Source organism: Meriones unguiculatus, chromosome 4 (genome assembly GCF_030254825.1).
Source record: "Meriones unguiculatus strain TT.TT164.6M chromosome 4, Bangor_MerUng_6.1, whole genome shotgun sequence".
NCBI lineage: Eukaryota > Metazoa > Chordata > Mammalia > Rodentia > Muridae > Meriones > Meriones unguiculatus.
Window position 1 is genome coordinate 123,239,517 of NC_083352.1, and position 14,292 is coordinate 123,253,808.

The window sequence follows — 14,292 nt, forward strand, 5'->3', positions numbered from 1 at the left end:
AGGAAACTTCAAGGACAGAGATGTCTCTCAAGTCTGGACTCTGCATTCTTAAGTTTCTAGGTGATTCTCATGGGCCCTGTAGTTTGAGATCTATGGAAGCTCAGCATAGCGGCTGTAAAATCCAAATTCAAAGCCTTGTTTAACTACTCACTAATTCTGGGGCCTCAGACCAAATAATGTTTCTCTGTGCCTTTGTTTGCCTATCTGTAAAATGGGGATGACAGTGCCTACTTATGGCATGATGTGTGGAGGGCACTGGTATGGACCCTAGGACCTTAACATAGCCACTAATTGCTATCTGTTATAATCTAACGGCTGAACCCTCTGTCTCCTCTTCCTCCTGAATCCCGTTGCATTTTCCTGGCACCCATGCTGCAGCCTTCAGCAGGGTCTGCCTTGTGGCAGGGTTACCTGACTCCAGACTTTAGAGGGCGGACTCCGCCTGCCCCCCCTTAATCAATTGCTAATTAATTAAATGTTCAGGTACCCCTTGGTCTTTGCGGGACCTTGTCCCATGTCACAGCAGCACTGGAAGAGAACTTAGAGATGACCTAATGTGTCCCCTTGTGTCCGCTTTCGGTGTGCTGGGGTTACAGGTGTGTTTCACCACTCCTTACTGGGAACTGAACCTGGGGCTTTATGAATGCTAGGCTCTGCCAGGTGAGCGCCATCTTAGCCCTCAGACAGGGCACTGTTGAAGTAGGGTTTGAGCTCCAGCACTGCCACCTACCAGTTATGCCAGTTGAGCCCTGACCTCTTCATCTTAAAAATGGATTTGAGTTGGCACGATGGCTCAGTGGACACTTGCTACCAAGCCTGCTGACCCACGTTCATATCCTAGAAAGGACTCCCACAAGTTGTCCTCTGGCCTCTCTCTAGTACATGCTTATCCCACAAATCGTAACTAACTAAATGTAGTGAGTAGACTGTTGGGCCAGTGGCTCTAGGGAAAGGTTCCTGCCGCCGGGCACGAGCACCTGAGTCTGATTCCTGAGACCCACACAACAGAGGGAGAAAACTGATCTCCAGGCTGTTTTCTGGTCTCCACACGAGAGCTGTGGCAATTGCACACCGACACAAGAAACACACAGTAGATGGCTGTGATAAAAAATGGTAAGTGGGTAGAACACTGTATCCTTTGCCATTTGCTGTGTGAGTGTCTTGTGAGCGCGTATGAACCATCTCTCTAATGACGAGAGCTGTCACTGCCCCATACTGACTGCTGTTTCCTGATACCCACAGACTCCCAGGGGTACAGGGCAAGTTATTTGAGGATGCTAGAATGCTACACCATGGCTTGGAGCACTTTGGGGCAGGGACCCAGCCCTTTCAGATCTCCAGTCCTACTTTAATGCCTCCTAACCTGCTTCTTCAGCCTCTAAGACATCATCTTGTTTATAGTACTTTCCTGCCTGACCAATTAGACCAGCTCCTAGATGGTCTCCCCCAACTTCGTGGCCCTCGTCCTGGTGGATCAAGTGTCCAATATTATCAGAGGCCACAGTTCTCGTTTTCTTGGTCCTTAGTTCTTAGACAAGGAGCTCTGGAAAGCAGGTCAATGGTGTTCTGCCAATGTATCCTCCATGAATCTTTCCCTGAAAGCTGAACAGCCCAGCACCTCCCCTCTCACCCCCACACCCCCCTCATGTCCTTACCATCATGGTTGGCATTTCCTAGCGTCCAGGGCTCATCTGAATCAAAGTGAGTGTCTCCTCCAATCCCTGGGCCAGGAAAGTAGGCATGGGCTAGGAATCCCCCTTCCCCATCAAATGGGGAGCTGTCACCATGGAAACCAGAAGCAAAGAAGATCATGATGTCTGCGTCCTTCCGGTCACTTTTGATCTCATAGTACGGTACCTCTTCAAAGGTCAGCGGGGTTACCTTCTGCCACACATCGAAAGCCTGACGAATAGCTTTCCGTGTGTCCAGCTCACCCACCTTTGGGGTATAGTTGTGAATGCTGGTGAGAGAGAGAGAGAGAGAAGGGTCATTAGAAAGAAACACAGAATCAGAGACTGGGGGAGCTAAAAAGGATTTTTAGAGCATTCTGGCCCAGCGATCTTCACATTTGAGTCCCAGAATCCTACGGAGATGTCCTGGGGGCTGAAGATATGCTAACTAGGAAGAGCATTGGGCCCTCCCCCTGCCTCAGTCGGGCTAGCTTGGTTTTCATCAGTTTTTATTCCTGACAAGGCTTGTGTTGCATAAGGGGTTCAATCCAATGCATAGCAAAAAAACTGATAGAATCTGCTAAGTTCAACTCTTTCTCTCCCAGTACCTAAAAGTCTGTAAAAGTCACAAACACACTCAAATAGTGCGGAGGTATCTGAGTGGAGAGGGGGATATTGCTGGTCTGTGAGCCACTACTGTGGGGCAGCACATGACCTAATGAAATGCCTGACTTCGCCCTCTCTCTTTAAGGTAACTGTATCTGCGGTGCACAGTTCTCCACAATGGAACATCACTGCTTATGAACACTCTGCCCATGGATGCCTGGGGCATGGGTCACCTTACCCATTCCATGGGAAGGAAGCAGAGGGCTAGAGAGGTTAGGTAATGGAAGGTAAGGTTAGAACTGGGTTGGAAAGTTCTTTCCCCTTCTCTTGATCTGTTTTTCGTCTTTGGGAGACCCAAGGGTCTTCTAACCTAGATTTCTCTTGTTTCCTTCTCTTTTTAAGAAAAAGAAATCCTATTTTGACCTCTACATTTTGTCAGTAAGAAAAGCCTCATTTTAACCCAATAATCTCTGTCTTGGGTCCTCTTACGTACGCAGGGACTCCATCTGAGATAGGATCAGAATTGTGAACTTACTGGAGCCTCTCCTAGCTTGGTCCTTGCCCAAGCCCTCTGTAAACAGTGCTGTCTGTCCCTGCTCTTCTTATCTCAGTCAGTGTGGGGACTTGGGGATAGAATCCGCTCTGCCCTGTCTTTCCCAGGCAAGGAACGATACTGTCTGTGACCCACGTCTTCATCCCTTACTCTCCTTAAGAAACAGCCGAGGGTGGCCTAAAGGAGCAGTGAAGTGGGCGTAGGAGAGTTTATCATTTCTGGGTCTCTTAGTCGCGATGTCTTTCAAGAGGGAAGGAGACGACTGGAGTCAGCTCAATGTGCTCAAAAAACGAAGAGTTGGTGACTTGCTGGCTAGTTACATCCCAGAGGATGAAGCGCTGATGCTGCGGGATGGACGCTTTGCCTGTGCCATCTGCCCCCATCGACCAGTACTAGACACCCTTGCCATGCTGACTGCCCACCGTGCGGGCAAGAAACATCTGTCCAGTTTGAAGCTTTTCTATGGCAAAAAGCAGTCAGGCAAAGGAACAGAACAAAATCTAAGACCGCAGAATGAATTGAAGACAGAGAGCAAAGCTGAGGCTCCTTTGCTAACCCAGACTCGACTAATCACCCAGAGTGCTCTGCACAGAGCTCCACACTATAACAGTTGCTGCCGGAGAAAGCACAGACCAGAAGCACCTGCTGTCTCTGTCTCCAGTTCTCCTTCGCCAGCCCTAGAGGCTGGACTCCAGAGTTCAGACATCAACAGGGAAACCGAGCCTAAGACAGGATCGAACGCCAAAGAGTCAGCAGCTGTCCTGCCTTCTGCACCCATGAGCCCCGCAAAACGCCGAGTCCTGAACCATTACCTCACCCTCCGAAGCTCTGGATGGGTCCCAGATGGACAAGGTCGATGGATAAAAGATGAAAATGCTGAGTTTGACTCTGATGAGGAAGAACCCCCTGATCTCCCCTTGGATGAATAATGCCTTTCCCTATTTGTTCTATAAATAAACCTACAGTAGGGTCCTGGGAGCACACTGAAAAAAAAAAAAAAAAGAAACAGCCGAGACTGCGTGGAGCGTCTTGGCTGAAGTCTGTCAGGCTGACGCTGGGAATCCAGCAGAAGCCGGTGGCTTTAGAGCACCAACAGAGTGATCGCTGTCGCAGCCTTTACACAGCAGAGCCTGACTGAACAATTCCTACCCGTGTCCAGTAACTAAAAGCTGCAGGCATCTAGACAGAACACACCTGAAGAGGCCCAAAGGACCAGGTAAGCCAGGAAACCTGAAGCCGTGGTCACCCGGGGAGACCACAGGTTCTCAGCACCTGGTCCTGATGTCCACATGCCTGGCCTTTGTCCTGATTCTGCCCTTTCCCAAGAAATACCCACCACATGAACCTCAGAACTTGGGCAGGAAAAACAGTGAGCATGGGGGTCAGAAACAGGGAGTGAAAGAGGGGCCCACAGCACCTGTAGGTGATATGTTTCTGCCTCCACTTCTGTCCAGTGAGGGCATAGCGCTTGTTTCTCCGCCTCCTGCTCAAGTGGGGGTGATCAGGGACGCCACATCGAGGTTTCTTCATCCACCTGGGCAGAGAGAAGGCATGCGAGCACGCACACGCACACACACACACACACACACACACACACACACACACGCACACACACACACACACCGTGGTTACTAAGCACTCTAGGAAGGCACCGTCCAGTCCCCAACCCCAGAATGAATGGCAGTGCATAGTCTCAGCTTAGGCTCCGAGATCCTGGCTCTGCATGCCTCAGAAAGAATTTGATAGCCTGACTGGTTCACGAATTCATTCACTCCCAAGGAGAAACACTTGAGTTTAAGAAACACTTAAGAGAGTGGAGTCAGCAGACACTGGTAAATTCGAGTTCCACCAAGTGAGGGCCCCAGGCAGGGCATCAAATGAACAAGAACCTCGGTTTCCTCGTCGGTGTCATAACTGCAATGAAATACTAACACCCAGCTCAGTCTACAGTTACCATGTTGTCCAGCCCCTGTCTGTGCGTCCATCACCTCCTACTCTTCCTTCTTCAGGAAGACAGCCAGCCACAGTGGTGCCTCGCTGTTCTCTGAGTATGGTAACCAACCGTTCCTGCTCTGGAGTCTTCGCCTTTGTTCCTTTACTCCATTAAGGTCCCTGCTCTTTGGAGAGAGCCTCCCGACGGACTGATCTACGGCAACCTGATCCCAACACTGAGTATCTTGCCTAATGTTTCCTCACAGCGATGATCACTCCTCGAATGTATGCGCCTGCTTTCTTGTTTACTCTTCATTTTTTTCTCACGAGATTCTGAGCTGCCTGAGGACAGGACAGTTGCCTATATCCTCAGGCCTATATTCTATGAGCTGGCACAGTGCCATACATAGAAAGGGGTCAATCAGTATTTCTCAACTGACAACAGACTGGAGAAATGAATGAATCACGACTCTTCAACACTACAACAGAAGAGCATGAAAGACAGTGGCCCTTTCATTACAATTGTTAAGAAGTGGCTAAATATCCAGGTACAGATCTGTAAAACCAGGACTTGGGAGGCCTAGGCAGGATGATCAAAAGTCCCAGGCCAGTCTAGTCCACATAGTGAAACCCTGACTCAGAAGAGGTCTCTGAACAGATATAGGACAGAATATACTTTTCTGTAGCACTTACTAATTATATTGTGTTTTTTTTGGGGGGGGTTGTTTTTTTTGTTTTTGTTTTTCAAGACTGTTTCCCTGTGTAGCCTTGGCTGTCCTGCAATCACTCTGTAGACCAGGCTGACCTTGAACTCACAGAGACCAGTCTGCCTCTGCCTCCCTGAGTGCTGGGATTACAATCGTGTGCCACTGCACCCGGCATCACCAAATAATTTATATTGTGCTTTTAAATGTTAATGTGTTGCTCCTAATAATGGCAGATTCTTTGAGGACAAGGAAAAAAAGCTAGTCTAGTGCATGGAGCTTAGTAAATCTTGATAAACTTATTTATTTTCAAGTCAAGGCACATCAGGGAACAAGCCTGGGACATCACTGGGGATTTGAGAAGGGCCCAGATAAGAGACTTAAAGAGCCACAACTGACCAGGGCCAGGCCGTCCTGCGTTTTATGCTTCTGCCACTGGCCTAACAACCGACGCAGCGAACTCTAGCTTGGCATTCCTGGAAGGGAAAACGTCTGACTTCATTCACAGCTGTTAAAAGCAGTTGCCATTGGCAATGGGGGAAGAAGACAGGCCTTTTTAACCGCATAGGAAAAGCCCCTAGAGGGAGCAAGCCAGGTCTTACTCACTTGGCATGTTCTACTCCCTCAGAGCAGTGATGTAGTGACATGACAGCAAGAGCACACACGTCCGTGCAAACACCTGCCGATCCCATGCATTCATGCTCCCTGAGAATTCTTTGATTGGAGATGGGCTCATGCTAGGTAGCTCAGGCTGGCTTCAAACCCAAGGGCTCCTCTGCCCCTGTCTCCTATGTGCTAGCTTTACAAGCAGGCACGACCACACCTGGATTGCTTTTAGAATTTTTATTTTAAAATTTTAAATTATTTGTTTATTATTATTGTGCGTGCATGATGTGTTTCGGAGCGCTGTGTGCAATGGCCTGTGTGCAATGCCACACATCTGGAGGCCAGAGGATGAAGAATGGAGTCTGTTCTTTCCTGCCTTGACACGTGTTTTGGGGATCGGGTCATTTGGAAGACAGAAGTCAGTGAGGCAGGAGCCCAGCTTCACTGACTTGGTGGACTATCAGTGCAGTTTGGTAAAGAAAAACTGAGGCTTTTGTTTTTTTGGTTTTTTTCCCTCTCAGTGCTTAGCTCAAAACTGAGCTAGAGGGGCTGTGTGGCTGGATGAATGAGTGAAGGAACAAACGTGTGACATTTCCCAAGGTAAACACTCAAAAATAGTACTTGCAATTGTGAAGCAAGCCTCCTTTCAGTAACACATGCTAGAAAGAGGGGCAGGAGCCATCTCTGCTACTGCAAGGCCGAGCGGGCCCTCAGAGCCTTATGGCAGGAGATGGGCCCCAGTGACAGGCAGCGGTTGCCCAAGATCACAGAGCTGAGGTGAAACCCTCTGAACCCTCCCCATCTCCGGTCCTGGACTATGTGTGAACAGCCTTTTCCTTTCTGTGTGTCCAGAACAGTGCTCCCAAGTTCTTAAGAGAGAAGTGGGCAGGACTGCGGCAGGCAACGCTCCCTCTTTCCTCGGCGCCTTCCCTTTGTCTCTTTTCCCATCCACCTGCCTGGTTTGAACCCCGTCCAGCAGGCCTGAGGCTTTCTGGAACAGAGAAAATCCGAGGCCAGGTGGAGCCTCAGCAGAGTCACCAGTGCCCTCGGCCCAGGATGCACTGCCGCGAAGCCTGCACAAAAGCCTCAAAATAGCATCAGCCTGGGGAGGAGGCTCCATCGACAAGCCGCGCGCCCACGAGGCCAAGGACCAAGGATTCCGCTCCCAGCCTCCGAGGACACACGGTCTCAGAATTTCGCAGTACCGCCCAGAAAAGGAAGAACTGGGAAACGTTTGGCTACAAGAATGGATCACCAGGTTTTTGAGTTTTCCAGCTTAGAATAATGGACCGAAGGCCAAGCCCAACATTCTCCTTTGCAAATAAACAGGCCGCGTCTGCCACAGACCATCCAGAGCGACTTGTCTGAGAGATGAAATGATTCTCCAGCCTCAGTTGTGAGCCTTCCCCATTCTGCCTTCTGCCAGCTCTCCCGTGTCCTCAACCAGCCCTGCCATCTGCTTCCGCCCTCACGTGGGCTCCCATCTCCCCCTTGGGAAACTCACTTCTGCTCTTTCTGCTCTTTCTATGCCTTCCCTGGCCGGAGTGCGTCTCCTGAAACAGTTTGAATGCTTTTCATGGATATTTTCTTTTTAGTTTTTAATTTTTTAAACTTATCTATATTTACTATTATATAATATAGTATTTATATTATGTTGTTGTGTGTGTGCGCACACAAGGTCAGAGAACAACTTTCAGGGGATGGTTCTTTCCTTTCTCTGTGGGACGTAGGGGATGGGCTGAGGTCATTAGGTTGTGTGGCAAGCAGTTTTTAGGCCCATTTTATCAGCCCATGGATATTTCTTAAAAAAAAAGAAAAAGGAAAAAAAAAAGGCCAGGTATAGAGGTGCCATATACCCTTAGTTCCAGTACTTGGAAGGTGGAGGCAGGAGGATCTCTGTGATTTCGAGGATAGCTTGGCCTACAGCATGAGTTCCAGGACAGCCTGGGTCGGGCTATGTAGACAGATCCTGTCTGAAACAAAGCAAAGTCAAACCAAACCTAACCAAAATGTCATTATTCTACTCTCATCTTCTAAAATTTCTCTTTATTTGTATTTTAAATGTTTTATTTATTTATGTATTTATTTATCTATTATTTATTTATTTATTTATTTTGGTTTTTCGAAATAGGGCTTCTCTGTGTAGCCTTGGCTGTCCTGAATTTGCTTTGTGGATCAGGCTGGCCTCAAACTCAAACTCACAGCTATCTGCCTGCCTCAGCCTCCCAGAGTGCTGGGCTCAAAGGTGTGTGCCCCTACACCAGGCTTGTCTTGTTTTTCTGTGGGTCTGTGTGCGCTGGAGCGCATGCTTGTGCGGCGGGGCAGGGGACCTCAGAAGTCAGAAGAACGTACTGGACCCTGGAACTAGGGTCACGGGAGCTTGAGAGCCGCCATGCGGGCACTGGGAATTGAGCCTGGGTCTTACCGCAAGAGCACTAAGTGCTCTTAAATGCCGAACCATCTCTCTAGCACCCTGTTTCTCTCTCTCCCTTTGTGTGTGTGTCTGTATGTGCACATGGGAGAACACACATGTAAACATGGAGGGCGAGAACCAACTCCACACGGATTCTGGGGATCTAACGAGTGGTTGGGTTGGTGCAGCAGGCCCCTTACCCAATGAGCCATACCGCTGGCCCAACTTCCTCCCATGATAAACAAATAAAAACGTCGTCTTTTTTTTTTTTTTTTTTTTTTTTTTGGCTACTACCCATTTCTTCCTCTTCCCTTTATTCTCGGGCTTCTCAAAAGCTTACTGACACTTGACACTTGTCATGTCCGGGCTCGTGTCTCTCCCTTCATCTCCCCAGACTTTGTTTCCCCCTTTCTCCTGGGCCCAGCCATGCCTTTCAGCCACCTCTCAGCAGCTGACCCTGCTGGCCACGCCCCTTCCGCTGCCGTGATGTCTCTGGCCACTTCTGCTAGGCTGGCTGTGACCCTCTTCTCTCTGCCCTCTTGGCGCTGCCCCTGAGTGATGCGAACCATGCTCGAGGCTGGATTCCTGTTACTGCTTTTCAGCATCTCCCGGGGGTACGCGTGTTTCTGAGCCCTAGGACAGCGCGGCCAGATGACTGTGTTTTTCACAAAACAGCGCTGAGTAGGAGGCTGGGGCTATGCACAGTGCCTGGCACATGCAGGCACCCAGCAGGAGTTTGGTAAATGGGCAGAGTGGGCCAAGAACTGCCATCCTGTGATCGCCGAACAGTTGTCTGTATCACAGTTCTCTGCACACACATCTGAGGCTGCCCCAGAGGGCGGCTTACAGAGCTCTTACTTGTTGGAACCACACGAGACTAGAGGGACCTTCTGTAACACATTCCCTCACTGTACAGATAAAGAAACTGAGGCCCAGAAGGGTTACATGTCTTGTCTCCGGTCACACAGCATAAAGTTAAAATGTGTGTGTGTGTGTGTGTGTGTGTGATGAAGCAGAACCAGAACCATGAGAGGGCACTGTCCGGTATCATCTCCCAAGATGGCAGAGCAGGAGTTTAGGGAAGACGGATGGGCATGGTATGACTGTGACAAATGTGAACAGAGTCCAGAGCGCTCAAAGGCATCGTGCCCTAAGCAAACCTTACTCGATTGTTGTCTGATCCAACACACCGGTGACTGGGATCCCGTAGAACTGCTGCATGGTAGAGACAGCTGACTGGAAGGCCTTCCCTGAATGCAGCGCAGAGGCCCGTGACTCATGGGGAAGCAGGTAGCCATATGATTTCAACCAGTTCTGAAAGATGTGTGAAAGAAGACGAGGCGTCACGCTGGAGAAGCTCCATTCTATGTGGCAGGGATTTACCCTTAAAACTAGGCATCATTTTACCCAGAGGATTTGTGGACCCACACGTTCTGACTTCTTCCTCTCCGCCCCCACCCTGCAGGCATGGTCAAGTTAATCTCCAGAGAGCCTCACTCTGATTGGCCCACTCCCTGGCTGTCAACTTCATATTTAGAGCTTTCCCCTGCCCTTTTAATTCGTGGATCCGGTGCACCCCCCTGACGCAAGCCGGCCATGTGAGAGCACAGGGGCAGCTAATTCACTGAAGCAGAAGAGCCCGTGGAAACCTTCTCTGCTAAAACGCATTATGCCTACAGTCAATCTGATGCAGCACCACACTGCACCGCATCTGCCAGCAGGAGAATATATATATTCTTCATTGTCAACCGTCCCCCCGCAAAGCAACCCATTATAAACACAAATAAGCAGAGCAGCATAGTCCTCATATATAGATAAATAGCAAACACATAGAAAAGTCTATTATGTAAGAGAATTTCTTGCTTTTCAGAAATACACATTGAAGGCTTACATAAGAACGTGTGCTGTCTGCAACTGGTGCTTAATGGGCTCTGAAATACATGCATAAATGTATTTTGAGAGAAAGAGATAGCTAGATGAAGTAAATGAAGTAAAAAGCTAACAGTTGGAGATTCAGGTGAAGGGTTGTCAGTGCTTTGTCCCGGTCCTATCAACTTCCTGAAGGTCTGGGTTGATGTTAGCAGCGTGTGTGTGTGTGTGTGTGTGTGTGTGTGTGTGTGTGTGTGTGGAGGATGGGTATGTCTATAAAAAGGGCAAGAGACTAAAAGAAGTTTAGGTGAAGAAGAAGCTCAGAGGAGCAATGAGACCAAAGCACATCAAAGTAAAAGAGCTGAGGAGTCCCATATCATCTACTGGAAAACGAGCAAAACATCCAGTTCTTAATGAGTCAGGAACATCCCCAAATGCCAGGCTTGCAGCCAGAAAAGCCTATTCTCTGCCCACCTTCAGAGGCTCACCCTGGAGGCTGATGAGTGATTGCAGGGAAAGACACCATTCCTGTGTACGCCAGGCTGGCTTTGGGCTTGCTGTGTAGTCAAGCATGACTTTGAACTTTCTGATCCTCCTATCTCCAAGGTGTGCTAGCGTATAGGCATGTGCTGCCGTGCCCAGCTTTTCTGCTGTTCTCGGATCAAACCCAAAGCTTCATGCACGCTAGGCAAGTGCTTGACCAGCAGAGGTAAATCCTTAGCCCCAAAGCTTTTGGGTTTTGTTTCTATACAAACAGATCTATTGTGAACATGCCCCTTAATGTAAGCCAAATCGAACCACTTTTAGAAGGCAGCTGCGAGAGACTATAAATAAGTTTATAGTCTTTATTTTTCACCAAAGGTGACTCTAACATCTTCACCGCCTTGTGATAAAACTGATTAAAAGCCAAATTGCCAGAATAATAGTCTTGGAACACCTGCAAAAGAGCGACAGCCTTACTCATCTCGTCTCCGGTGTCTAAAACATGTTTTCCCTTCAGAGTGACGCTGCGGAGTGTCAGTGCTCACAGTCCCCCAACACTGATTCTCTTTATGCCTCTGCACATACGTTTCTCTCTGCCGAGCATTCTTAGTTTGGCAAAAACCTTTCATATTTTAATGTTCAATCCATAAATTACTACCCCTGGAAGACTTCCCAGGCTAAGTGATTTTCTTCTCTCCTCACTGCTCTCTAAGCCCCCTATTTAGAGATTATGGATCTTATAATATTGGGCTCCAGTCATTACATTTCACTCTCCCCCAGATTCTAAGCTCCTCATGGGAAGGCTCCCCCCATTTCTACATGCCCAGTGTCTAGGACAGAGTTGGACATACTTTAGTTGTTCATGTTTCATCCAACGAACACTAGCACACCCTTACTACATGCTAGGCACTGTGCAAGGTTTGCGGGGTACAATGATGAATCAGGAACCCACAAACTGACAAGGGAACCTGTGATGAAAATATAGAACAGGTATGGAGACCATTCTATGTAGAAAAGAGGGTGTCTTGTGCACAGGGGGTGGAGGGGTGAAGGGAAAGGTGGGGTCGTGGAAGACATCCAGGTGGAAATGAGATCTGAACTGTCTAGCAGGTATGGGCAGCATATTCTATGAAATATGTAAAAATGACTAGAACTTTGGGTGAGGGCAGGTGATGAGGTTGGAAGGAGGGACATGGAGAGAGGAGGCATATAATGATCTGTTCTCAAGGTGGTCATCCTGCAATAGAGCCTCTTGGGACTTGACCTTTGGCCAAAGCCCAGCCACAGACCTCAAATACTGACAGAGTGTCTAGGAAGCAGGTGAGTCACACACCTGTATTCTCTAGTGTTTATTTCCAGGTTAAGTCCTGCAGCAAAGCATTAAGTCCCTGGACTGTGTTCTCTCTGCTGAGGAGCTCGGATCAGGGACTAGTAAACTCCCGCACCCTCTGCTTACCAACTGCCACTCATTTGCTCCTCAGACTTCTCTAGGAAGAAGCCCCTGATCACAACCAAGACACAGCAACTCCGGAACATTGCCCTTCCTGATAGCTACAAACCCCATTCTCTTGATACATGGTAGCAAACTTCCGCTGATCCTTCAAGGGCTACCTCAGACGTCCCCACTTTCATTAAGCTTTCCTTAGAGACCCCTGGTAGGGCTATGTGGTCCTCTTTGTTCCTGAAGCACTCTGTGCACATAGCTAAATGTCATAACAGTGCATCACACCCATCCACAGACTGACTGTACCTGCCTTCTCCAACTAGGCTGAGTTCCTGGGGAATAGAGGCTGTCATTTTTTTTTTAAACCTGCTACAGTATTTAGCACAGCATCTGATTCAATAGTCACCAAGTTCATGAATGAGTAAATGAAAGAACAACTGTTCTTGAGAAGGCTTACTAAGTGATGTACATGAAGACACTCAGCAGAAATCCTGGTATCTAGTAAGGGGAGAAAAATATTTTCTGAAATTTATCAGTTGTGCTTCAGCTTTCCCTGATTGATGAGGCAATGGGGTCCGCTATCTAAACAAACAAAATGAAACAAAAAGATAAATCCCACCAAAAGAAGCAAGCCTCCTTCCATCTTAAATGACTTACCTTCCATCTTTTTATACCTTTGACCCATTAATCAATCACCAGCCACGTCAGAAGTCTAACCTTGACAGCAGTTAACTAACTCTAAGATGTCTGACACCTTCCAAGTGCCAAAAGAGGTGTGAAACCCAGAGGAAAGTGAGAAAAGTTACAGGTACAGCAGACTGAAATAGCTGGGCTGAACCAAAGACGTGGAGATGATAGACAGAACAGTCTGACTGGTCTGCTGGCCACAGGGTGGGATTTCAGTCCCCAGGGAGCCAGAGCTGAGCAATGAATGGCAAGGAAAGAAGAGCAGAGGATAAGGAGAGAGAGAGAAAAAAAAGTGGCCCTACAATGAGAGAGGAGAGTGGCAGACAGCAGAGGCGGTGGTGAGGTCAGAAGTAGCAGTGGGGGAGGGGTGGAAAGAGAAGATACCTGGAGAGGCCAAGGAGCGTACCAAGATGGCCTGGGGAGGGGAGAGAGGCTGGTCCAGTTACACCAGATGGTCCCTGGGGCATCAGAGAGCATCGCATCTATTCAGATGGTCCAGCTGAAGAAAAGAGTTGGAGGATGGTGAAGCACCTCATCAGGAGTGAAGTGCCTGCTGGCATCATCAGAAAGACTAGTGCTGAAGTCTATCAAGGAGGAGCAGACAATATGGTGTCTGATTTGGAAATCTGGGTTGGAATGAGGAAGGGAGAACCTAAGACTTCGATCAAAGAGTCTGGGGTCTGGAGTGACAGGGCACTCAGTCAGTAAAGGGCAAACAGGGGGCTGGAGTTGGATTCCTAGAACCCCAGTGCAAATGGTGGGTGTGGGATGACCTCCTAGTCCAGCACCGGGAGGCAGACACAGGCAGGGCTCCAGGGCTTTGTGACCAACCAGCCTAGTCTAATTGGCATGCTCCAGGCTAGAGAGAAAGCCTATCTCAAAACACAAGGCTGTGGAAGCAGGAGAAGACAGGGAACAGGACAGGAGCCTACCACAGAGGGCCTCTGAGAGACTACTGATTGAGGTATCGAAGCAGAGGCTGAGACTCATAGCCAAACTTTAGGCAGAGTGCATGGAATTTTATGAAAGAAGGGGAGATAGAAAGACCTGGAGGGGACAAGAGCTCCAAAAGGAGAGCAACATAACCAAAATATCTGGGCACAGGGGTCTTTTCTGTGAGTGATACTCCAACCAAGGACCATGCATGGAGATAACCTAGAACCCCTGCACAGATGTAGCCCATGGCAGCTCAGTGTCCACGTGGGTTCCCTAGTAATGGGAACAGGGACTGTCTCTGACATGAACTCAGTGACTGGCTCTTTGATCACCTCCCCCTGAGGAGGGCAGCCTTACCAGGCCAGAGAAGAAGACAATGTAGCCAGTCC

At 48.7% G+C, this 14,292-nt stretch overlaps 2 protein-coding genes across 4 annotated transcripts in view; one reads left to right on the top strand and one right to left on the bottom strand.

The window, feature by feature from the left end:
- The window catches only part of Mmp24 (matrix metallopeptidase 24), a 43,613-nt gene that overhangs the window by 17,038 nt on the left and 12,283 nt on the right, over window positions 1–14,292 (bottom strand). For all 3 annotated transcript variants that reach the window (XM_021640519.2, XM_060382987.1, XM_060382988.1), the window contains exons 2-4: window positions 9,650–9,798; window positions 4,247–4,363; window positions 1,656–1,960 (exon numbers count right to left, since the gene is read on the bottom strand). In XM_021640519.2, coding sequence (XP_021496194.1) covers window positions 1,656–1,960; window positions 4,247–4,363; window positions 9,650–9,798 — 571 coding nt within the window. The remainder of the gene's footprint in view (window positions 1–1,655; window positions 1,961–4,246; window positions 4,364–9,649; window positions 9,799–14,292) is intronic.
- Window positions 3,001–3,807, top strand: LOC110550560 (sodium channel modifier 1-like). Its single transcript, XM_060382989.1, has one exon. It carries the CDS (start codon window positions 3,066–3,068, stop codon window positions 3,756–3,758), a length of 693 nt encoding a protein of 230 aa, XP_060238972.1. The 5' UTR covers window positions 3,001–3,065; the 3' UTR covers window positions 3,759–3,807.